This window comes from Mytilus californianus, unplaced genomic scaffold (assembly GCF_021869535.1).
Source record: "Mytilus californianus isolate M0D057914Y unplaced genomic scaffold, xbMytCali1.0.p SCAF_25, whole genome shotgun sequence".
In the NCBI taxonomy this organism is placed as follows: Eukaryota; Metazoa; Mollusca; class Bivalvia; order Mytilida; family Mytilidae; genus Mytilus; species Mytilus californianus.
The window spans coordinates 1843967-1870469 of record NW_026262674.1 but is presented as its reverse complement, the minus strand read 5'-3'; the positions used below and the strand labels follow the sequence as shown (position 1 = coordinate 1870469).

The 26503-nt window shown below is 33.2% G+C and overlaps 1 protein-coding gene and 1 long non-coding RNA gene across 2 annotated transcripts; both read left to right on the top strand.

The window, feature by feature from the left end:
- Window positions 1-337: 337 nt before the first annotated feature.
- LOC127732521 (uncharacterized) lies at window positions 338-13748 on the top strand. The gene is made up of 3 exons (XR_007996297.1): window positions 338-593; window positions 3562-3708; window positions 13615-13748. It is a non-coding gene; the product is annotated as an uncharacterized LOC127732521 (long non-coding RNA).
- An 8215-nt stretch (window positions 13749-21963) lies between these two features.
- LOC127732475 (uncharacterized) lies at window positions 21964-25800 on the top strand. The gene is made up of 2 exons (XM_052241513.1): window positions 21964-22260; window positions 25609-25800. Exons 1-2 carry the CDS (start codon window positions 22009-22011, stop codon window positions 25798-25800), a joined length of 444 nt encoding a protein of 147 aa, XP_052097473.1. The 5' UTR covers window positions 21964-22008.
- The last annotated feature ends 703 nt before the right edge of the window (window positions 25801-26503 follow it).

The following is a 26503-nucleotide window of genomic DNA, read 5'->3' as shown; positions in this document are numbered from 1 at the left end:
TAGTCAATTGGTACGACACAATGAAGGGACGAGTTTGCACTAGTCGATATGGTATGACTACGGGAAGAGAAACGAGTTGACCTAGGCCATCGTCTGTAGAATGAACCTTTTATTACTACCACACCAGTAGAAAAAACAGCCTGTAGAAAATCTACGGAATTTATATCATGGAAGACGTAGACCGTATTGACAATGTTGAAGCAATTAAAACTAGGTCATGCAGCTTTAGTTCAAATTCATATTCATCGCCACAGATCAGCAACGTTGTTTCAGAATGGGATATCATGGATCAGGAACATATATATTGACTTTAGATATACTGTTCCCAGCATGGATGTAGAAAGTAATTTTAGAATTTTTTACAACAGTGATTTGTTACCTTCATCAACACACCTTCTAGAAAAACTCAGTTGTATTGGGCAGTTAACCGATGAGCAGGTGAAACATGCTGACATAATAAAAAAACATTTGGAGAAAATAAACCTGGCACTTTTTAGAAAATTGAAATTGTTACCTAGGAATGTTCCCTGTGTTGAGTTTGAAGCTCTTATTGATGATATTTTAGTAAAGCTCCTTGAAGAGGAACCTGATCGGTTAGTAGTATTTATTATTTAACAATTTTTTCATGATTTTATTCATTCCATTGAACAGGTTTGGAAAAACATTATTTACCTTGTTGAAAGTCTCGCAGGGGCTCATTGTGGGTCAGATCAGGTTTTACTGTTAATGGTGGTCGCTATCCTACATTTATATGAAATATTTTATATTTGATAGTGACTGCCATTGATAATAAAACTTCATCTGACATATTTCATGAGCCTCTATAATGAGGGATCACATCCGTGTATAGGTGTTTCAGGCTGGGCTAGCTTCTTTGTGAGGAGTCGCCTAGCTATATAGTCTGGCGATATCTGGTATGTAAGAAATATTGTGATCCTATAAATATAATGCAATCGACAACCATGCAATAGTTTCCAGCTTACTACTTACAGTCAGGGGTACTACTTGTACAAGTAATCTTTATTTACTTGAAGAAGTGAATAAAATATACTTATATAAGTTAATTATAATGTTTGAATAATCTCCCCTTAATTTTCTAAAAAATTCACTTGTATAAGTAAATTTTTTTTACAATCCCACAAGAATTCTGAAGTTCATGAAGTTTTGAGATGTAAAATCATGCCATTAACAATTTTTCTCAGGTTAGCTCATAATTTTTGATAAGAGTTCAAATTGTTTCATCTCATTAATTCAACAAAGAAACTGATTGCTCAAAGATCTTAAGTATTTGCACAAGGCCTTCAAAAATTACTCCTTGGGGGCTTGTAAATGAGCAGTGTTCTGAAGATAACAGACAAATGAGATTTTCATTGTCCGTGAAATTACATTTAAGTCTAGGTTAGTCTATAAAAAGGTATATACTATGAAATTTAGAGCGAGGGGCTTGCCCCGAGCTCTTAATTTCATAGTATATACCTTTTCATAGACTATCCAATTTAGCACATATTTACAACTCGAGTAATCTTTTAATTGGTCTATTGATAGTTTATTTTGGCTGACTACTTGTATCACAGGTGTTTGTAAAACGGAGCTCATTAACGAAGTTTTGTAAATCTACTCACTAGTATCATTGTAAAATATGTGATTTCAAAAGGCCCTTAACTCCAGAATGAAAAGATGGTAGCTGCTGGTGTAAGTATGTATATTGATATAAAGTGGTGTTTCACTATACATGTTCTTCTTACATGGTAAGATGACCAAATAAATTGACCAAAAGCAGATAATAATTAAATTGCAGTGGAAGCTTTACATGTTTTGAAAACATTTTTTAATTTCACTAAAAACTAAAGCTATAATAAATTTGAAACATATAGATAGTTTGTCCTCATAGATATAGTCTAGCAGATAGGCATTAAAAAGCAACTATCAATAGATCAGAGATTATAGGTTTTGTGTGTTTTTTTTGTTTTTTTTTATTATTTCAAAGTAAAAACTAAAAGATTTATCAGAATATGTTTATATATATAATTGGCACATTATCTTCAGACATAATCACAATTTTTCAATTCATGACATCGTCCTGAACATGCATGAAATATTTGCCACTGGAAATTAAGCAACCGATAATCAATAAATCAATCAATTCATGACGAAATAGATCACCTTCCTTAAGAAAGTTTAAAAAATTATCACCAAGTTGCTTTAACTTCCCTTCACAAGGTTTCATAGTACACACTTTTTTGTGTACAAAGTAATTGCATGGATGATACATTATTACATTATCATAATTTTAAGATATCCTTGTACTCTAATCAAGGTATAAAGAACCATATGTATTACCCTTTATTTAAATGAAAGAAATAGCAATTATCAAAAACATTTTTTAGATCCAAAGATTTTAATAGCAGGATATTTAAAAATCAACGTGAAAACTAATTACAAACTATTTAATTTAATTTGGAACACAGCATTTTATTTCAAAACAGCCAGCGGCAATTTTTGTTTTAAATATCTTCATTATGATACAATGAAATCTTACCCTTGTGGTCATTCATGTGTAGTTACTTAGTACACGGGAAAAGTATGTACTATGAAAATTAGAAGGCAAATATAAGCAATTTGATTGGACGAGAAGTTGTAAGTATGTGCTAACATGTTTAAATGATTACATGTAGTAAAGACATTTGCAAAGGACAGACAATTCAAAATTCTGTTAGAGCAAAGAAGTTCTAAGAATTCAAGAAATTAGAAGATAGGATGACTTTTTTACTTGTATAAGTAAAAAAATCTGAATGTCTAAGGAACATACATTTGTAACTAGGCCAAAAAATAATTTACTTATACAAGTAAATAAGATACACTTGTATAAGTATCCTACAAATTAACTTATATAAGTATATATTTTATTTACTTCTTCAAGTAAATAAAAATTACTAGTACAAGTAGTACCCCTAACTGACTTAAAATTACAAAGTGCATATTCAAAAAATATTTATTACAAACATTATCTACCAATCAGAAGAGCATAAGACTTCAGTGTTATACAGAAAGCTCTCCCCCAAATGAGCGGTCCTTGATGACGTATATTTATCATGTTTATATTTACTGAATTTACCCCTATACAAGTGAAATATCTCCTTCTCAGGGACACCCCAACATGAAAAAAATTCTTATAGTGCATAATTATATGTGACTTGAGGGACGGTGCTGCATGGCAAGGTGGAATCTAGACACACATGGTAATTATGTATGTAGATAGACAATTTAAGTAAGGGAGCTGCCATTTGATTTTTATGAGGGGGGGGGGGGGGGGTTGGATGAAAAATTTTGTCCTGCGTTTTTTTTAGTTGTAATCTCTGTCCTGCCTTTTTTTTTTTTGCAAAGTGTCTCATCCTGCCTTTTTTTACTCAAAACTCCTGTCCTGCCTATTTTTTTTCAAATTTCACCCTGCCCCCCCCCCCCCCCATAAAAATCAAATGGTAGCTCCCTAAAATACTATGAGCATATATGCACAAACCTAGCTGGCATGTCATCATTGCAGTCTACTTGTTTTTTTCATAGATTGACAAGATATAGAGTTGGATGTTTTCTGAAATCCCTGAGAAGTCTTACAACTGATGTTAAAAGAAATCCTGACCATAAAATTTATGAAGAAAGTTACACAAAACTGTTTATTTCATTTTCAGAGATGTGCTGTCTACATGCTTGGTAAGAACTGGTGTAGTTCATTATACATGTAGATGTATATCATGAATATATTTATATATACATAAATACATTTATGTGTATATCATGTACATTTTGTAATGTAAATTCAGAAATTATTGCGTGCATTTATTAATGTGATTTTGGAAGAATCGAAAAAAAAAATGCAAGGATAATTAATGCTATTTCATTAAAAAACTGCATACAGATATATATGTACATGGTGTATTAGATTAGAATGCGATTTCTTATAAATGCAATATGGACCCTGGTGAGTCACATTATAATAAGAAAGAATGTTGTTTCTATCTAAAGTTATCATTATCTTCTCCTCTGAAACTACTGGGCCAAATACCTTCATACTTTAACTGAATGTTTTTTAGAGTATCCAGTTTGGAAATTGTATCTGAAGTTTTGATCCATCAACAATCATGGTCGCCATGGCTTAAAATAGAACATAGGCATGATAGGGGTCAAATGCAGTTTTTGGCTTATATCTCAAAAAACTAAAGTTTTTAGAGCAAATCTGACATGGGGTAAAAATGTTCAATGGGTCAAGATCTATCTGCACTGAAATTTTCAGACAAATCGAACAAACCAATGTTGGGTTGCTGCCACTAAATTGGTTATTTTAAGGAAATTTCGAAAATTTTATACGACGGCAAAAAATTTTGTGGTCATATATTGGTATCGTCGTCATCATCAGCGTCGTCCAAAGACATTTGGTTCCCGGACAATAACTTTGTTAAATGTTAAGCATTTTTTCTAGTTTCCAGACAATAACTTGTGGAACGGTGTATGGATCTCTCTGAAATTATACCACAAGTTTCCATACCACAAAAAAACAGTGTTAAAGGGATGGTTAGGATTGGCTTTGGGGGGTTTTGGCTAAAACCGTTTAGGATCGAATTAGGGGCAAAAAAGTGAGAAAAAACAAGGGTCTCCTGGTTAATGAACAATTACTGAAATACAAAAGATAATTCAATGTTACCTCCCTTACACTGCTTTTAAATTATGTATAAAGAAATTTTGCATTGTCTTGAGGTGATTAGCTGTCAATTTATTTTTAGAAATTACTATTTTAATAATTTAAAAAATGCTGTTTAACATGTTTAAGGTAAATTTATTTTAGCCATGATTATGTATGTCATTTTCTATTTTAAGACTATTATGATGAATTTAAGGTGGCTCGGGTGTCTTCCTCCATTTTGGATTTTGAAATAGCAGATAACGTTGGTCTAGATATTTCATGAAATGTGCAAATTTTGAGAGTAGTATGTAACTTATATAAAAGACTTTTGATGTAAATATAGAAAATTGTGTGTTTTATCATAATTACGGCTGTAATTTCTCAAAAACACCTTATTTGTGTTTGATTAGATTTTTTTTCAACTTTGCCAAATAAGGGGAGATAACTCTGATAAAGTAATTTTTATAATAGAAAGTGTTGTGAATTTATCTATTTTGATATGTAGCAAGAAAACAAGTTCGGTGACCCCATTGTTTCTTTTTCTTATCTGAAAGCATCTTATAAGAGCTTTCTTCTCACACTTTATCTTAAAGTTCTATCAAGTAGTTTTCTTTTTATCACACAAAATTTGATTTTCCATGCATAATCTACATGATCTATACAAAATTTTACAGTTTTGCACAACCTCTAGCGTGAAAAAAAGTTCGGTGACCCATACTTTTTATTATATTTTTGAAAAAAGCATGATAAAAACTTCATTTTGACAAATTATAAAAAAATTCTATCAATTTTAATTAAGACCCCCTAGCCACTTTAAATGGATAATTATGGTTGCAAACTCCATTGGAAATTTGAATTGAGATTATGACCATATCTTGAGGGAAAGAATTTTTTTTTTGGAAAAAGGGGGGGGGGGGGTCAATTTGTTCTCAAGATTTCAGAAATCGAAAGGAAAATTTCTTCTAGACTAATATTTTTTTGTTGAAAAAAAGAGGGGAGGGGGGAGGGGGGTAAAACACTTTTTTTTAAACAGAAAGGTTGGGGGGGTAAAAAAATTTTTTTTTTGCAGGGGGGGGGTTTATTCGCAACAGCATAGTGTATTGCACAAAAGCAAAAATTGAATATAAATTCAAATCATATAAACAATTCTAAGTTCTTTGGCTACAGTTATTCTGTGTCAGAAACCTGTTATGTGTCAAATATTTAATTACAATCCAAATTCAGACCTGTATCAAGCACGAATATTGTGTCCTTTATGCCCCAAATGATCAGGGTTGGACCTCTGTGGTCGTATCCAGCTGCGCTCGGCGAAGCAATTTATTGGTTATTATCTTGAATATTATTGAAGATAAAGATATAGATAAACTGTAAACAGCAAAAATGTTTTATAAATCAAAATCAAATCAAATAATTTTATTGGTGTAAATCTCAATACAGGAATGATACCAGCTGACATTTACAAAAATAGACAAAAATAAACAAAAACAAGTATACAGAGACATATTTTCTCAATCATTTGTCAATGATAAGAGACACATGTACCATAGTTCATTCGACTTTCTGTTGTAAAAAGTGTGAGGTATCTACACATACACTATGGGCGTATTAAAGGACTTTTGACTGGTAAGCCAATAACACAACAGATAACCATCACAGATTTGGATGTTGCTACTGATTGGCTAATCAATCAAAAATGAGTACGAAAGTTTCGACAATTACATCAACTTCGTTAGTCTCGGGCAGATAGTTGTCTCATAGGCATTTATACCACATCATCTTATCTTTATACATATTTGATTTCAAGCCATACTGCATCAGTAAAACATAAAATTTTATTTTAATTAATAACTTTTAATAGCTCAAAATTTATATTCCCACATATCAACTTTCAATATACAACTGTACAACGATATATTAGTATTAACAGTGTAGTATTTCCCAAAACACTTCATTGTAACTCATATCTACATCAATCAGAACTAAGGAAAATCAAATATATCACATTAACTCCGTAATGAATATATATCACTTAAAATATGATTTTGTGAAAACATCTAATTTCCTCCCGTAAAATTGAACATGCACTGCGAAAACACACATTTGCCATCAGCATTACCGGAATTAATACTATCTAGACCAGATTTGCCCATGTCCATGCTTTCTTCTTTGTCTTGTGATTCCAATTTACATTTCTTTGGCGGGCCTCCTGGCTCAAGAATGTTTGAAATATCCATTAGCATTTCCGTTGAAGCTCGTTTATATTTTCGAACGCTTTCAACAGATCTGTGTCTGGTTCTATTCATTATCTCTTGCTCCGGAACGCCAGCTTGATAGAGAGATGTTGCACACGTCCTTTTTCCGGAATGGTTTGTAAAGTAACCTTCGATTCCTGCCTCAAAACACATGCTTTTCATTATTGATGACAATTTATTTACACCTAATGGCTGTGAACTGAATTTGATTTCACAACCTTTCTCTAAAGGTCGTCTGTAAAACGAGTTCCCGTTCATTTCAGAAATAATACTTAGGTAATCTTCATGAATCTTAAATAAATCAAGATTTTGGAAATGGTGCTTTATGTTTTTTGCAGTCAGGTGTCTCTGATGAAGTCCTCCTGAAACACCGAGGATAAAAGATATTTAATACAAAATTACTAGAAACGGAATTAAATGTTTATGTGTGTATTATATATCTAGTTCATGTGTCTTAACTTCTTAAAAAAACTTTATAAATATTTTAATCATGATATCAAAATTATTAGTGAAGTTTGTATACATAATCATTCGGGAAAACTTGCATAAGTATCTTGATGGGGGTCCTTCATTTCAGTATTCTTCAATTTTCATGCCATTTTTTCTCTATTTTTTATATTTTAGCACCTCATTATTCTCTAGTCTTTATACGTTTTTCCCGTTTATATTCTCTTTTCTGCAAACTCCCTTCAACACCCTCATGCATGCCATGACTTATAATAAGATAGATAATACGATAAGATATTTTACAGGTTTCGAATCCCAAATCATTCATGATTGCGGTATCGGGTCCGTTCGCGCCCAATACACGTTCGCACCCTACTCGTTCGCACCCCACACGTTCGCCCCCTGGGTCCGTTCGCACCCTTTTTTTTTATTCAAAAACCCGATGAATTATAAGATGTTTTTTAAGATATTTATCTCAAAATAAGGAAAAATTCGACAATTTTTGAATTTTTTAAATGAAATATTGTTTTAAATTGATTTGATGATTAATTATTTATGATTACTGTTAATTATATATGGTGTTTACACAGCTAAACTTGATGTAAATTCTGCATGTAGTTATATTAGCATGTATTTAACTTGGTATGAGTAAAAACAATTAAGATTCAAAATGTTATTGTTGTTGAGTTTAAAGCGGTTTGGTATCTTAACATTTAAATAATATTCAACACAAAAAACCTTTTTTAGAAAGTCACTTTATTTTGAAACAATGAAAAAAAAAAAATACAGCAATACACTTACCAAAACACGATTAAAAAGATATTCAACACAAAAAACGTCACTTTATTTTGCATGTTTTGAAACAATGAAAAAAAACTTATTTATAGCAATACAATAACCAAAACACGATTAAAAAATTATTCAACACAAAAATCGTTTTTAGAAAGTCACTTCATTTTAAAACAATGAACATAAAAATATTTATAGCAATACACTAACCAAAATACGATTGAAAAATTATTTAAGACAAAATCAATAAAAAGGGTGCGAACGTGTAGGGTGCGAACGGACCCGGGGTGCGAACGTGAAAGGGGGCGAACGTGAATGGGCGCGAACGGACCCGGATTCCATGATTGCTACCAAAAAATGAAACACTTTATAAATTTCATGCGTCCAAATCGCTTTTCTGGATTTTCCTTCTTCAGGAATGCTCAAGAGTGAAAGCCGAATATTTGAATTTTGACAATGTATAAATTTACGTCATTAGATAAACATAAAGATTAAACATTGAATAACAATATCAACGCGGACCTCGAAGAAGACACTTTGATTTTCCGAAAATTAATGATTCCACCTTGACCTTCTTATTACAGTACAACCTAATTGTTAACTTTTAATTTTTAATAATACATACCTTTGTAGGTTTTGCTAGCTCTTCCAGAAAAGGCAATGTAATGTCCATTTTGATCTTTTCCAATTTTAAACTGATCTGTTGACAAGTTCCTGTGTTCGTCTACACCCCTTAAACCAAACAGTTTGCTGTTGTAAAAAAACATAGTGTAAAGCACAGATTTCGAACTTTTGTTTCCTAGTAAATTCTTCTCCCAAAGAATATCTTCACTCTCCTGGTTAATAGGTTCTGCTTGTTTTGGAGTTGTCCCTATTCCCTCAGCCGTTAGCTGTGTCATTCTAGCACTAAGCGAACGCCTAAACTCATAAAATTGCGAGTCCTTTTCGTCCAAGAAATTGATATGAATTTCATTTTCACGTAGGTGCCGCAATATTCCTACACACAACATGTACAATGTTTTCGGTGGGTACGGTTTTCCGTCTTGCCGCCTCGTTTCAATCACAAAACGGCTCATCCATTGATTAATGTCACCAACTGTAAATCTTGTGAGCTCCGGAATGGCACAACTCGTGCTTGCTATGCGCGCACTTCTCCAATCATTGAACGTAGATATACTCCAATTTGTATTCTTTCTGGTGTTTTTACTCTCGGTGGATTTAACTAAAATGTCAATGTCCATATCGTTAACGAAGTTACCATACCGTCCATTATTAACATGACCCTCTGCTTTTACCGCGACATTAGTTTCCGGCACGATGATTTTCTCCAACTGTTCAATTACATTGTCGGCAGTTATTGGAACCTGTGTTAACTGAAAATCTAATTGAGAAATATCTACCTCGTGGCTCACATCCATGTCAACTTCGTACTTATCTAACGCCTGTGAAAGGGTTAAATCGTCCATTTTTTCAAAAACAGTTTGTTCATTTTCCATATCAGTACATATTTGGGATAAAGTAATGTCGTCAACACTTTGATCCCAGTGGGCATATAAAAAATCCGTTTCTAGTAAATTCACTTTGGCATTATCCATTTTGCTCCTTACACATCAAACCGCAAACTGAAATTCTACCGCGGGAAAACAACGTGACGGCTAGCGATGACGTCGAATGAACATTTGGCACATGAGATTTACCAAATGGCACACGATTGGTTATGTGTGATACACGATAGGAGGGTCTAAATTGCACTCGAAAGCAGAGCTTTCTCGTGCAATTTAGTCCCTCCTATCGTGTATCTACACATAACCAAACGTTTGACATTTGGTAACTAAAACATATTTTATATCTACATTGTACAAAAATTTATATGACCAAAATTGTCAATTGACCCCTTAACAGTCAGGGGACTTACTTAAATGAGTGATTTTCTAAATCACTGATTCAAGTAACATTATGTCCATAAAGGTTGGAAGTTAAAGAGTTGTCTTTCTTTAATAATCACCTATTTAAGTAGTACAAATTAATCACTAGACTAAGTGATTTAATTTTATTGTAGCTTTAAATATAGAATATTAATGATCCAGGGACTAATTATGTTGCTAAAATTATCAGAACCAACATCTGTGTTGATAGGATGACCGGGTCATGTCAGGTGATGACCTTGTACTAAATCTAGGATAATGACATACAAATCACTTGTTTAAGTATCATACCTCAATTTCCTTCCAAAAAATCACTTCTTTAAGTATCATTATTTTAATAACCCCCACTAATTTCAACACCCCCGAACAGTGAAATTTTGATCACGAACAGTAGAATTTTATTACATAATTAATCTATAAGATGAAACCTTGAATTTTACAGGAAAAATACTCCCACTGCTGGGAAAAATCTGTTAAGAAAGTATCATTTCTATAGCATTTTTTCAACTAAAATAGAATTTGCAGCTAAATGATTGCATCAAAGGCATAAACCTTGCTGCTTAAAAGAAGCAAAAAGTTCATTTTTTTCAATTTTACTAATGAAAAGATATTATCTAAACCTATGTGTTTAAAATTTGGTAAAACTACAAAATCACAATTTGTGACAAACTTCGAATTTGCTACTTAAATAAGTGATTTAAAAATCACTTATTTCAATAAGTCCCCTGACTGCTTAAGGAGTTATTGCCCTTTAAGGACAATTTTACACAATTTGTTTATGTTTTCTAACTTTTAAAAATCTTCTCAAATGAATCTAGTATAAATTTTGTATTTTATTCATGTTGTAAGTCAAGAAACCTGGCCAATATGGCTAAAATGGAACATATGGGTAAAATGCATTTACTTGCTTAAAATTGAAGAAAATATGACAGATACAAAGAACATTTAACATGTTTAAATGGCATTTTTAAGCCACTCATTAATATATGAGCTGCGTCAGATAAAAATCGACCTTATGCAAATGAATATCAATACATCTGTTAAAATATTTCGGGTTAAAGAAAACCTCAATAGACAGTATGTAACTGTTTGAAAATTGGGTTGATATATTAGAACCCTACAAAACAGACCAAAATTCATCTTTCGTTTCGTATTAATTTGAATGCTTGAAAATCAAATGAACATGAATACGGGCACTTGCATATTAAAGGTCGATGTCTATCCGATGTAGCTTATATATTGAAAAGCAAAAATAATCATTGATGAAAGATTAAGGCAAAAAATAACAGGTGAGCGATTCAGGCTCTTGAGAGCCTCTTGTTTTTTGTCTCGTCTGAAAGTTTAGAAGACATGTCATCTACATGTACAATATGTATTTTGTACAGGGTTTGACATTAAAGGCTGTCTGATTGCCTGGAACAAGTGAAAGTTTTCAGCAGCAGTACTGACTACCTGTCAGTTTTTGCATGTAAAAACTGAAAATTGGTAAACAGTGAAAATATAGGATCTTTGTCTTACAGTAAGGGTAAAACTTATTCAAGCCATGTTTATTAACTTGAAGATGTAAGTAATATTTACTTGTATAAGTAAATTTGTATAAGTAAATTTGTAAGATTTTTATTTTATTTTCAAGGGTTTAAGGCCATACTTTGACCTATAATGGTTTACTTTATTACAAATTGTGACTTGGATGGAGAGTCGTCTCATTGGCACCTTTACCACATCTTTTTATATCTTTTGAATAATCTTCCCTTCATCTTTTCCAAAAAAATTATTGTAAGTAAAGTAAATTTTGTTTCGCCTGTGACGAAATTAGCAAAAGGCAAGACATAAGTATTGCTTTTCCGGCGATGGTCTTCGTCATCGATGGCTTCAACAATTGTTCATTTTTCTGCTTAAGTTAGTTTGATCAGAACTACTTGTGATAGATCAATGATATTTTGTATTAAGTTGCATTACTATCAGTACATATCAGTTTGACAACTATTTTGAGGCCCTGATCCCAAGGTCATGGTCCAGTGGCTTTGGATTATAGTTCTAGAGCAATTAATAATTATTTTCATTGTTAAGTTTTTGGCTTTATATAAAAATAAGGAGATGTGGTATGATTGCCAGTGAGACAACTATCCACCAAAGTTCAAATGAAGTGGATGTAAGCAATTATAGGCAACCGTACGGCCTTCAACAATGAGAAAAACTCATACCATATGGTCATCTATAAAAGGCCCGGACATGAAAAATATGAAACAATTCAATTGAGAAAACTAATGGCCTAATTTACTGTGGATTCATTTATTTTCGTGGGTATCAATTTTCGTGGATTGAGGAAAACTTGCATTTTCGTGGATATTTGATTTCGTGGTTTAGCCAATCTCTGCATACAAAGCCTATAGCAAATTTGTAATTCGTTGAACATTTAAATTCGTGGTTCACCTGTTCCCACGAAACCCACGAAAATTGATATCCAACGAATAATAATGAATCCACAGTATAACAAAACAGTTTACTATAAAACAAATATCACAAACATGAACCAACGACAACCACTGAACTACAGGCTCCTGAGTTAGTTTGATATTTTCTATAAAGTTACATGACTGTACATCTTAGTTTGTTGACCATTTCGAGCCCCTTCCCACCAGCTTATGGTTCAGTGATTTTGAATTAATCAGCAATGTTGCTGTCTTATCATATTGTCTTTTTTTCTGAATTTTTTCTGACAGGCGAGACATATCTTGGTGTCAACAGTTTATTTTTAGCTCACTTGGCCCATTGGAGTCCGTTGTCATCATCCCTTGTCGTTATCTTTTATAAAAATCTTATCTGAAATTACTGGGTCAAATTTAACCAAACTTGGCCACAATCATTATTAGGGTGTCTAGTTTTAAAAAAGTGCCCAATGATGTGGCCTGCCTTCCAACTTGGCTGACGTGGTTAGAAATAAAACATAGGGGTAAAATGCAAATTTTTGATATAAACTTGAAAACCACTATAAATAGGAGACAAAAATGTTCAAAATGATGAGATCTACCTATTGTCCATTACAACAAAACTGTCAGACAACTTCTTAATGGAGTTTTTGTCCTTTAACATGTTCAATGACAAATTTTATCATTTTATCATTTATGCCTATAATCTTGAAAATTACAATCGATGGAGAGAAATTTCAATTATCATGATTATCAAAAATGATCGGCATGACAAAATCTATAAATATTTCAACATTTTTGAAATTGTCAGACAACTCCTTATTGGAGTTATTGCCCTTTAATGATAAATTTTTCAATTTATTTGTGTTTTTCTCTAATATCTGAACAACTATAATAGAAACTTCTAAACAAGCAAAATGATCAGCTATACAAGATCTACAAATAAGTCTACTGTTGGAAATTGTGAGTTTACTTCTTATTGGAGTTATTGCCCTTCAATGATGATTTTTATCAATTTATTTGCGTTTACAAGATCTACAAATAAGTCTACTGTCGGAAATTATGAGTTTATTTCTTATTGTTACTCCTTATTTCAGTTTTACACTTGGGAAAGGAGATCAAACTGATTGGAAAAATTTACGAGAAAATAAAAGTGTCACCTCTCGTCCAGATATAAGACTGATGAAATCTGGACTTGATATTACGAGAAAAGAGGAATTTGATTTATCGTTGGTGGTAGCTATTGTGCAGGTAAAGTGTAGTTTAAAGCTTATTGAAATGAATATTTTAAGAGTATAGCCTCTCTGCATTCAAAATGGTACTGGCAGTACTGAGTACACAAAATTATCTACAGTGAATTCAAATTCACATAAGATTAAAAATACAACAAAAAATGTAGAAAAACCTGGAAAAAAATATGAGAATGGAAACTGTGAATGTTTCAAAGAGACAACAACCCGACCAAAGAGCAGAAAACAGCCCACCAATGGGTCTTCAATACATGTACAGCGAAAAAATCCCGCACCCAGAGGTGCACTTCTAATTTGAAATTGTGGCTAGAAATGGGGGCCATTTTAGGGCCTTATCAAACCTACTCCTTTATGTTCCCCCAAATTTTCATATTTGAATCATTATACTAAAATGTATATCCAAATTACAATAAGTTCGAAAGAAACAATTGATAATGCATGGACGATATAATGTATCAGCATTTCAAATTCTTTTAGACAAGATGACATCTAATAATCCATCAAGATGACATCTGATAATCCATCAAGATGACCTCCAAATAAAGGCAACAGTAGTATACCGCTGTTCGAAATTCATAAATCGATTGAGAAAAAACAATTTCCGGGTTACAAACTAAAACTAAAAAGACTGCCAACAGTCATATTACACGATATGGACATTATTATGAAAATATATAAACAGACAACCAGCTGCAATCACGTAATCACAATTTTTCCAGGTTTAATTTCATTTTATAGGTAAAATAATGTAAGTAAATGATTGTATTACCTTTTTAAGAAAGATTTTGGGGCTCTTTCAGTCAATGAAATAATTATTCCTGGTTTCTACCTTGTTTCGCTTTTCAATGTTGACATTCATTTCTTTTTAATGAAGGACAAGCTCAATAAATATGTCAGCAAAGAAGAAATTGTCAGCTGTTGTCTTTAGGATGTTTGCTCCTCTTGTTTTTGAATTTTTACCAGATATTCTGAATCCTCTGGTTTTTGTCGAGCCTGCGACTTTTGTCGCAGAAAGCTCGACATAGGGATAGCGATCCGGCGGCGGCGGCGGCGGCGGCGGCGGCGGCGGCGTTAGCTAACTTCTTAAAAGCTTTATATTTTAGAAGATGGAAGACCTGGATGCTTCATACTTTGTATATGGATGCCTCATGTTACGAAGTTTCCGTCAGTCACATGTCCAATATCCTTGACCTCATTTTCATGGTTCAGTGACTACTTGAAAAAAAAGTTCAGATTTTTTGTAATGTTAAATTCTCTCTTATTATAAGTAATAGGATAACTATATTTGGTATGTGCGTACCTTGCAAGGTCCTCATGCCCGTCAGACAGTTTTCACTTGACCTCGACCTCATTTCATGGATCAGTGAACAAGGTTAAGTTTTCGTGGTCAAGTCCATATCTCAGATACTATAAGCAATAGGTCTAGTATATTCGGTGTATGGAAGGACTGTAAGGTGTACATGTCCAACTGGCAGGTGTCATCTGACCTTGACCTCATTTTCATGGTTCAGTGGTTATAGTTAAGTTTTTGTGTTTTGGTCTGTTTTTCTTATACTGTATGCAATAGGTCTACTATATTTGGTGTATGGAATGATTGTAAGGTGTACATGTCTAGCTGGCAGGTGTCATCTGACCTTGACCTCATTTTCATGGTTCAGTGGTCAAAGTTAAGTTTTTGAGTTTTGGTCTTTCTTTCTAATACTGCATGCAATAGGTCAGCTATATTTGGTGTATGGAATGATTGTAAGGTGTACATGTCTAGCTGGCAGGTGTCATCTTACCTTGACCTCATTTTCATGGTTCAGTGGTCAAAGTTAAGTTTTTGAGTTTTGGTCTTTTTTTCTAATACTATATGCAATAGTTCAACTATATTTGGTGTATGGAAATATTTTATGATCTATATGTCAGTTACGCAGGTTTTATTTGACCTTGACCTCATTTTCAAGGTTCATTGCTCAGTGTTAAGTTTTTGTGTTTTCGTCTGTTTTTTGTCGAGCCTGCGACTTTTGTCGCAGAAAGCTCGACATAGGGATAGCGATCCGGCGGCGGCGGCGGCGGCGTTAGCTAACTTCTTAAAAGCTTTATATTTTAGAAGGTGGAAGGTCTGGATGCTTCATACTTTGTATATGGATGCCTCATGTTACGAAGTTTCCGTCAGTCACATGTCCAATGTCCTTGACCTCATTTTCATGGTTCAGTGACTACTTGAAAAAAAAGTTAAGATTTTTTGTAATGTTAAATTCTCTCTTATTATAAGTAATAAGATAACTATATTTGGTATGTGCGTACCTTGCAAGGTCCTCATGCCCGTCAGACAGTTTTCACTTGACCTCGACCTCATTTCATGGATCAGTGAACAAGGTTAAGTTTTGGTGGTCAAGTCCATATCTCAGATACTATAAGCAATAGGTCTAGTATATTCGGTGTATGGAAGGACTGTAAGGTGTACATGTCCAACTGGCAGGTGTCATCTGACCTTGGCCTCATTTTCATGGTTCAGTGGTTATAGTTAAGTTTTTGTGTTTTGGTCTGTATTTCTTATACTGTATGCCATAGGTCTACTATATTTGGTGTATGGAATGATTGTAAGGTGTACATGTCTAGCGGGCAGGTGTCATCTGACCTTGACCTCATTTTCATGGTTCAGTGGTCAAAGTTAAGTTTTTGAGTTTTGGTCTTTTTTTCTAATACTATGTGCAATAGTTCAACTATATTTGGTATGTGCGTACCTTGCAAGGTCCTCATGCCCGTCAGACAGTTTTCACTTGACCTCGACCTCATTTCATGGATCAATGAACAAGGTTAAGTTTTGGTGGTCAAGTCCATATCTCAGATACTATAAGCAATAGGTCTAGTATATTCGGTGTATGGAAGGACTGTAAGGTGTACATGTCCAACTGGCAGGTGTCATCTGACCTTGACCTCATTTTCATGGTTCAGTGGTTATAGTTAAGTTTTTGTGTTTTGGTCTGTTTTTCTTATACTGTATGCCATAGGTCTACTATATTTGGTGTATGGAATGATTGTAAGGTGTACATGTCTAGCGGGCAGGTGTCATCTGACCTTGACCTTATTTTCATGGTTCAGTGGTCAAAGTTAAGTTTTTGAGTTTTGGTCTTTTTTTCTAATACTATGTGCAATAGTTCAACTATATTTGGTATGTGCGTACCTTGCAAGGTCCTCATGCCCTTCAGACAGTTTTCACTTGACCTCGACCTCATTTCATGGATCAATGAACAAGGTTAAGTTTTGGTGGTCAAGTCCATATCTCAGATACTATAAGCAATAGGTCTAGTATATTTGGTGTATGGAAGGACTGTAAGGTGTACATGTCCAACTGGCAGGTGTCATCTGACCTTGACCTCATTTTCATGGTTCAGTGGTTATAGTTAAGTTTTTATACGACCGCAAAAATTGAAAATTTTTTGGTCGTATATTGGTATGACGTTGGCGTCGTCGTCGTCGTCGTCGTCGTCTGGCGTCGTCCGAAGACACATTGGTTTTCGCACTCTAACTTTAGTTTAAGTGAATGGATCTCCATGAAATTTTACCATAAGGTTCAATACCACGAAAGGAAGGTTGGGATTGATTTTGGGGGTTATGGTACCAACAGTTAAGGAATTAGGGGCCAAAAAGGGGCCAAAAATAAGCTTTTTGTAACTTCCAGACAATAACTTGTGTGTAAGTGTATGGATCTCTCTGACATTGTACCACAAGGTTCCATATCACAAAGGGAAGGCTGTAATTGATTTTGGGGGTAATTGCCTCAAAATTTTAGGAATTAGGGGCCAAAAAAGGGGCAAAAAACAAGCATTTTTCTAGTTTCATGACAATAACTTGTGTGTAAGTGTTTGGATATTTCTGAAATTGTACTACAAGGTTCCATATCACAAAGGGAAAGCTGGAATTGAGTTTGTGGGTAATTGCCCGAAACGTTTAGGAATAGGGGGCCAAAAAGGGGCCAAAAATAAGCATTTTTCTAGTTTCCAGACAATAACTTGTGTTCAAGTGTATGGATCTCTCTGAAATTGTACTGCAAGGTACCATACCACAAAGGGAAGGCTGGGATTGAGTTTGGGGGTGATGAATCATAAGGGGGTTCAAAAAATTTGGGGGGGGGGGATTTTTTTTTTTTCTTTTTTTTTTCTTTTTTTCCTTTTTTTTTTCTTTTAAAATTTTGCATTTTAAGTTGGTTATTTCTGATTAATATTTAAAAGCAAATAATAATGATATGGTAGGAGATACACACCAAACAGGATGTGTAAATTATTATATAATAAGTATTGTGCAATAGCAAGAAATTTTCAATTGCACAGTATTGCACAATTGCAAGAAATCTTCAATTGCACAGTATTGCGCAATAGCAAGAAATCTTCAATTGCACAGTATTGCGCAATAGCAAGAAATATCCAATAGCACAATATTGCGCAATAGCAAGAAATTGTCAATTGTACAGTATTGCACAATAGCAAGAAATATTCAATTGCACAGTATTGTGCAAAAGAAGATACTTCGTATAAATTGCTTATTTCTTGATCAATTTCAATGGGGTTTTATTCTTGAATTCTTGGGGTTCTTTAATATGCTGAATCTAACCAAGTATTAAGTTTTTGGATTTTGGGCCCCGTTTTTAAATTGGTCCACATTGAGGTCCAAAGGGTCCAAAATTTAACTTTGTTTGATTTCATCAAAAATTGAATTATTGGGGTTCTTTGATATGCCGAATCTAACCGTGTATTTAGATTCTTAATTTTTGGTTCCGTTTTCAAATTGGTCTACATTAAGGTCAAAAGGGTCCAAAATTAAACTTAGTTTGATTTCAACAAAAAATGAATATATGGGGTTCTTTGATATGCTGAATCTAAACATGTATTTAGATTTTAGATTTTTGGCCCAGTTTTCAAGTTGGTCCAAATTGGGGTCCAAATTAAACTTTGTTTGATTTCATCAAAAATTGAATTCTTGGGGTTCTTTGATATGCTGAATCTAACCATGTATTTAGATTTTTTATTTGTGGACCCACTATCAAATTGGTTCATATTGAGGTCAAAAGGGTCCAAAATTAAACTTTGTTTGATTTCATCAAAAATTGAATTATTTGGGTTCTTTGATATGCCAAATCTAACCGTGTATTTAGATTTTTAATTTTGGGTCCCGTTTTTAAATTGGTCTACATTAAGGTCCAAAGGGTCCAAAATTAAACTTAGTTTGATTTTAACAAAAATTGAATTCTTGGGGTTCTTTGATATGCTGAATCTAAACATGTGTTTAGATTTTTGATTATGAGCCCAGTTTTCAAGTTTGTCCAAGTTGGGGTCCAAAATTAAACTTTGTTTGATTTCAACAAAAATTGAATATATGGGGTTCTTTGATATGCTGAATCTAAACATGTATTTAGATTTTAGATTTTTGGCCCAGTTTTCAAGTTGGTCCAAATTGGGGTCCAAAATTAAACTTTGTTTGATTTCAACAAAAATTGAATATATGGGGTTCTTTGATATGCTGAATCTTACCATGTATTTAGATTTTTTATTTGTGGGCCCGCTATCAAATTGGTTCATATTGAGGTCAAAAGGGTCCAAAATTAAACTTTGTTTGATTTCATCAAAAATTTAATTATTGGGGTTCTTTGATATGCCAAATCTAACCGTGTATTTAGATTTTTAATTTTGGGTCCCGTTTTTTAAATTGGTCTACATTAAGGTCCAAAGGGTCCAAAATTAAACTTAGTTTGATTTTAACAAAAATTGAATTTTTGGGGTTCTTTGATATGCTGAATCTAAACATGTGTTTAGATTTTTGATTATGGGACCAGTTTTCAAGTTGGTCCAAGTTGGGGTCCAAAATTAAACTTTGTTTGATTTCAACAAAAATTGAATATATGGGGTTCTTTGATATGCTGAATCTAAACATGTATTTAGATTTTAGATTTTTGGCCCAGTTTTCAAGTTGGTCCAAATTGGGGTCCAAAATTAAACTTTGTTTGATTTCAACAAAAATTGAATATATGGGGTTCTTTGATATGCTGAATCTTACCATGTATTTAGATTTTTTATTTTGTGGGCCCGCTTTCAAATTGGTTCATATTGAGGTCAAAAGGGTCCAAAATTAAACTTTGTTTGATTTCATCAAAAATTGAATTATTGGGGTTCTTTGATATGCCAAATCTAACCGTGTTTTTAGATTTTTAATTTTGGGTCCTGTTTTTTAAATTGGTCTACATTAAGGTCCAAAGGGTCCAAAATTAAACTTAGTTTGATTTTAACAAAAATTGAATTCTTGGGGTACTTTGATATGCTGAATCTAAACATGTGTTTAGATTTTTGATTATGGGACCAGTTTTCAAGTTTGTCCAAGTTGGGGTCCAAAATTAAACTTTGTTTGATTTCAACAAAAATTGAATATATGGGGTTCTTTGATATGCTGAATCTAACCATGTATTTTGATTTTGGGCATTGGACCATAATAGGTAAATTAAAAAAATTGAAGTTCTTAGACCACATTCTTTCTGTGTCAGAAACCTATGCTGTGTCAAATATTTAATCACAATCCAAATTCAGAGCTGTATCAAGCTTGAATGTTGTGTCCATACTTGCCCCAACTGTTCAGGGTTCGACCTCTGCGGTCGTATCAAGCTGCGCCCAGCGAAGCATTTTATTGTGTTTTGGTCTGTTTTTCTTATACTATATGCAATAGTTCAACTATATTTGGTGTATGGAAATATTTTATGATCTATTTGGCAGTCACGCAGGTTTTATTTGACCTTGACCTCATTTTCAAGGTTCATTGCTCAGTGTTAAGTTTTTGTGTTTTGGTCTGTTTTTCTTAAACTATAAGCAATAGGTCAACTCTATTTGTTGTATGGAAGAATTGTTAGCTGTACATGCCTGCCTAGCATGGTTCATCTGACCTTGACCTCATTTTCATGGTTCATTGGTCAATGTTTAGTTTACTTGGTTAATGTTAAGTTTATGTGACAGTTGTAATAAAGCTTTATATTTAGGACTATCAACATAATATCAATGATTAGTAAAGAAGGCGAGACATTTCAGCATGTGCACTCTTGTTTCCATGTAGTTCCATTAAAAAATGTTGTCCACTTACCCCCACTTTTCTGTTTTATTACATATAGTTTAAAAAGCAATATTTGAAAATCCTATAAAATCCTTTTTATTTTTTCATAGGTTTTAAACATTGTTTAATATATATGGAAAATTGCATTTTTAGTGCTCTAATGTCTGAATGTGTACAATTCTTACCAAATATAATTATATTAGATTTATATCAAAAAGAATTTCAGCAGTTTCTATGGCAAGTTGGAAAATCTGCACCCATCAACAATTTTTAAAAGAACTAGATAACATTGAGGTGGGAGCCATCTCTGTGGGCCCCGCTGTGAATAAGGTGTGGTAAAAAATTTGTATCTTTATCATTGGACATGGGGTTGTCAACTGAAACCAAAGTTTTTGACCTTGACCTTTGACCTAGGAAGTTGTACATAATTTATGACACACCCTCTGGTGTTGGTTTATATACATGCCAAGTATAAATTTTGAAATCATAACGGTTCTCAAGATATAGAGCAGGCACGATCTTTTCCATAGGACATGGGGGTTCTCAACTAAAACCAAAGTTTTTGACTTTGACCTTTGAAATAGGAAGTTGTACATACATTATGACACACCCTCTGGTGTTGGTTAATATACATGTCAAGTATAAACTTTGAAATCATAATGGTTCTCTAGATATAGAGTGGACACAATTTGTTATGGATGGATGGATGGACGGACAGACAGACGGACGGACGGACGGAGACGGACTGATCACTGTAGGGCATCCGCCATTATGCGGGGCCCTAATTATGTCCCTTGTTAATATTAATTGTATGGAAAATTGCATTGTAAGAGCTTCCAAACCTTCATCAGATTGTTCATTTCTCTTAAGATATTTCTAAAAAGTTTTTAAAGAGCCAAAATCTTTATTTTGATTTATTGTCCTTGGACAGATGAAGTATGTGCAACGAGGGGGACAATGAAACTCTGTTCTTTTATTCAATCTTAATGCATCTTGGACTCATCAGTTTTGGCAATGATGAGTCCAGACAGATTGTCATGAGTCTAGGACTCACGGTCTTGCCTTAGTGAGAACCCGTACCTTGTATAATGCATTACTGTGGTAACATGTTAGTTATTTTTATGTAAAAGTTTTATTTACATATTATATACTTAACATGCTTAATAGATGAAGAAAGATTCTGAAGTTAGAGGAATGGATTCTTTATGTGAAAGGTTTGAAAGCTCTAGATGTGATTCATTCAATTCTAGTGCAGGTTCAGATGCAGAATCATCACAGAGACCAAGGATAGAAGAATTTCTTAGTAGAAGATGGCTTGGTCAGCATGCTGGAGAACTTCTGCTTGACCTTCATGCTTTTGTTAATCCGACAGAAATGACAACATTATCATTTCCTGGAATAATTGTGAACAAAACAGAGGTAAATAGTTAAACTGTTTAAGGATGTTCGCTCCTCTTGTTTTTGAATTTTTGCCAGATATTCAGAATCCTCTGGTTTTATCCATGTAGTACCATTAAAAATTTTTGCCCGCAAACCCCTACTTTTCTTTTCATAATTTGATTGAATATAGTTTAAAATGCCATCTTTGAAAATCTTATTAAATCCTTGTTATTTTTTTTCATACTAATACTTTTAGACAGAAAAAAGGTGCCAATGTTAACTGTATGAAAAATCTAGAGAGAATCATTTCCTGCCAAATTTTCAATGGCTTATATCTCAAAAACAAGCACACGGATCCTTCATTTTTATCTGCTTTTTTAGTTCCTTTATTTATATACTATCAATTTCATGAATTTATAACAGTCTTTTAAAAAGCTTATTATTTTGAAACAGAGTAGCAAACATCCTTAAATTCTTTTCATAAATAACGTAGGTGATGGAAGTTTTGAAAAATTTGTAGGGCAGAGCATCATCACCATCAAACACCTGCACACACAGCCGCACACCGCTGAATGCAACTGAATTCAGGGGTTAAGAAATCCACTAGCCCGACGCCCAGGACTAGACATTTACACCTCAACAATCAAATATGCCCGACGGACTAGTAACAAAAAATTCTTGGCGTTTCCAAAATACAAAGTGGAAAATCCCTTCGTCTCTATTCTATCTTAGCCAATCAAATTCAATTACGTCATCCAGGATTCCAAGAATTTGAACTGATTTTGTATGTTTTAGGGGGACAATCATTTAACAAATATGTTAAAAATAGAACAAATGACTCTGGGTGGACCGGTATCATGTATTGATTGCAATTTCTGTACTATCATCATCAATTTCTCGGTACGTAGAGTATTGTACATTGCTCAAGCTGAGACTTTCAATTAATGCTGGGAACAGTATATCTAACAATATATATGTTCCTGATTAATGGTACTGGCGTTAATACCTTATGATGCATTGATTGATGTGAACTGTTACTTGTAAGAATGATTTAGCCTTTCAGAAATACATATTAACATAAAGTTCTAAATTAATGATCTATTAAAAAATTTAAAAAAAAGAGTGAATTGAAAATTCGACAGAACCACGTTGTTGAAACTGATCAGGTTTGATTTGCTGGGCTAGCAGTTCTGTCAACAGGACTAGTAAATCCTGCTACCAATAAGTCCTGGGCTAGTGAGCTGTAACAAAAATGTTTAACCCCTGTCAGAATACTTTAGAATACCGTCTAACACATCTAAATATATTGTTTTCATTTTTACATATCCTCGCTGGGCTTCCAAAATGTTGTATATGACATTTTTGACTAAAATTACATTTTCACACAAATCGTCTTGGCGGGAGGCATTCTTTGATGCTCCAAAATAGCATACAGTAAGACCAATCAAAACATTTGAAAAAAAGACTTGTGACAAAATTGCCAATCTCAACTACTTGTAAAGTTTGTTTCCAAAATGTTGTATGTTAACTTGAAAAGTGTTGTATAATGGTTTCGGGAATCAAATTCTTGTACATTTCTATATTTCTGTTCAAATAACTTTTAGTTTTTAAGCATGTTAAGTAATCCACAGACGTCATAGTTTTTATTTCAGTGCCATTTACAAAAATATTCAGGTTCACTTATGACATTTTGGAAGTTTGCATTTCAACCAAATTTTCAAAGCCTGTTTTTTTTTTTTTGAAAAATTTGTAATTTACAACATTTTGGAAGCCCAGCGACGATATGTTTGTATATACATTTCTCTAATTCTTCGTCAATTTATCCCTTTCTGCACCCATTGTATAAAAAAAATTTAATCAACGTGTGGTTCGTTTTATCTCAGTTCTTCATTGGTTAAAATCCGATTCTGACGTCGAATTTACTTGCTTTCCTCTGAATTTCCTATTGTGACGGCATGAAAAAAGGCGACCATGCCTGATGACGTCACATAGAAAGAACACATCTTTTTACAGATCATTTGAAAAGAAGGAATAAATTTGCCTGCGTATTGTTTGAAAATCATTAGAGAAACAGATTCCACCACCAAATCTCGTGTAATACGACATTTATCCACTCTTGACAGTTAAATTTTAAATATTTAAAACGCTCGGCGAGCCTAGCGTTTTAAATTTGAAAATTTAACTGTCTCAAGTGGATAAATATCGTATCACACTCGATGCAGTGGTAGAATCTATATATATATATTGCCTCCAATTTCACTTTGATAGATTCACATGTCTAGTGAAGCTAGTTTGTTCAGGGAAATATTGTGTATTTCAATTTAAAATCTAATAGAACTTTTTAATGTATCAACATGATCAATAAGTGTGTTATATTCTTAGACATTTATATAATTTTTATTCAGTTTATTTTCACAAGCTGATACACGCCTACATAGAACGGATGTTGCTATTTTTAGACATCATGTTTATAAATTTTTAATATATATTTGACTTACCTTCTGAACAAAGATGAATTTCAAAAAAACATGTACCTAGTTTTTTTGATTTTGGGCCAAGTTTTAAAGTTGGTCCAAATCAGGGTCCAAAATTGAACTTGTTTGATTTCAACAAAAATTAAATTGATGATGTGTTGAATCTAACTGTGTGTTTTAATTTTGGTTGTTTGACCCATTATCAAATTGGTCCACATTGAGGTCCAAAATTAAACTTTTATATATAAAACTAAAAAGCAAATAATAATGATATGGTTTGATTTCATCAAAAATTGAAATATTGGGATTCTTTGATATGCTGAATCTTATTGTTTATTTAGATTCTTAATTTTTGGTCCCGTTTTCAAATTGGTCTACATTAAGGTCCAAAGGGTCCAAAATTAAACTTAGTTTGATTTTAACAAAAATTGAATTCTTGGGGTTCTTTGATATGCTGAAACTAACCGTGTATTAATTCTAACCATGTATTTAGATTTTTGATTTTTGGGCCCGTTATCAAATTTGTCCACATTGAGGTCAAAAGGGTCCAAAATTAAAAATTTAACTTTGTTTGATTTCATCAAAAATTGAATTCTTGGAGTTCTTTGATATGGGGAATCTAACCATGTAATTAGATTTCAATATTTTTCAAAATTTATATTGTAAATATTCACTGCAGTCATTCATAAATAAATGAAAAAATTATATTTTATTCCCTTACATCCAATCACAGCCTTCCTTAAAGTTGACTTCCTTCACCTGCCTTGGGTACGTTCAAAAAAGGCCAACCTAGAGTAGGGAAAATTCAATACAGTTCTTACTCCTGCATTAGATTGCAAGTACATGTAGAAAATATACATTTTTGTAATACTAATATTTTCCTCATGGCTAACTTTCTTGTTTTCCATTGCAGGTAATCCTCACATTATTAGAAATATCCCGTGATCATCTACAGAAGCTTGAAAGTGATACTGACAAACTTCTAGATCAAAGGGGGACAATCTTTTATTCTAAACCATTTGACATTATGGATTGTGAAGATAGATCTGTTCTGATTGATAGTCTTATTAGGCTAAATAACATTGAGAATCAGATCAATAAATAAAGTTGTATTAATGTTTTTCTGCATTATTTTGATGTCACAGAAAAGAGAATAATAGACCAAAATTACAGAAAAATGGGACCATAAAATAAAGATTAGAGAAAAGTTGCCCCATAAAATAAAGAATGGAGAATAATGGCGTATTAACATGTAAAAAATAGAGAATATTGAACAAATAATATATAGTTTTGAGAATAATGGCAAAAAATATAAAAAAAAGAGTTAAACCACTTGAAAAATTAAAGAATATAGAAACGAAGGACCCCAATCCAGACCTTTATCTATTGGTTTTAAGATTTTTGTCAAGCCTGCGACTTCTGTCGCAGAAAGCTCGACATGGGGATATAGTTATCCAGCGGCGGTGGTGGCGGTGGCTGCATTAAAAGAGGGACGAAAGATACCAGAGGTACAGTCAAACTCATAGATCGAAAATAAACTGACAACGCCATGGCCAAAAATAAAAAGACAAACAGACAAATAATAGTACACAAGACACAACATAGAAAACTAAAGACTAAGCAACACGAACCCCACCAAAAACTGGGGGTGATCTCAGGTGCTCCGGAAGGGTAAGCAGATCCTGCTCCACATGTGGCACCCGTCAAAAACTATTCAAGATAGAATCTTAACATTTTGAATGAGGTTAAAAGATACAATGTTAAATATTTAAAACAGAAAACTGACATCCTGATGTATCATTATATTA

Coding starts and splice junctions, on each gene's coding strand:
- LOC127732475 (XM_052241513.1), top strand. CDS start 22,009: ATGAAGAAAGATTCTGAAGTTAGAGGAATGGATTCTTTATGTGAAAGG. Junction 22,261..25,608: donor TAATTGTGAACAAAACAGAG/GTAAATAGTTAA, acceptor TTTCCATTGCAG/GTAATCCTCACATTATTAGA.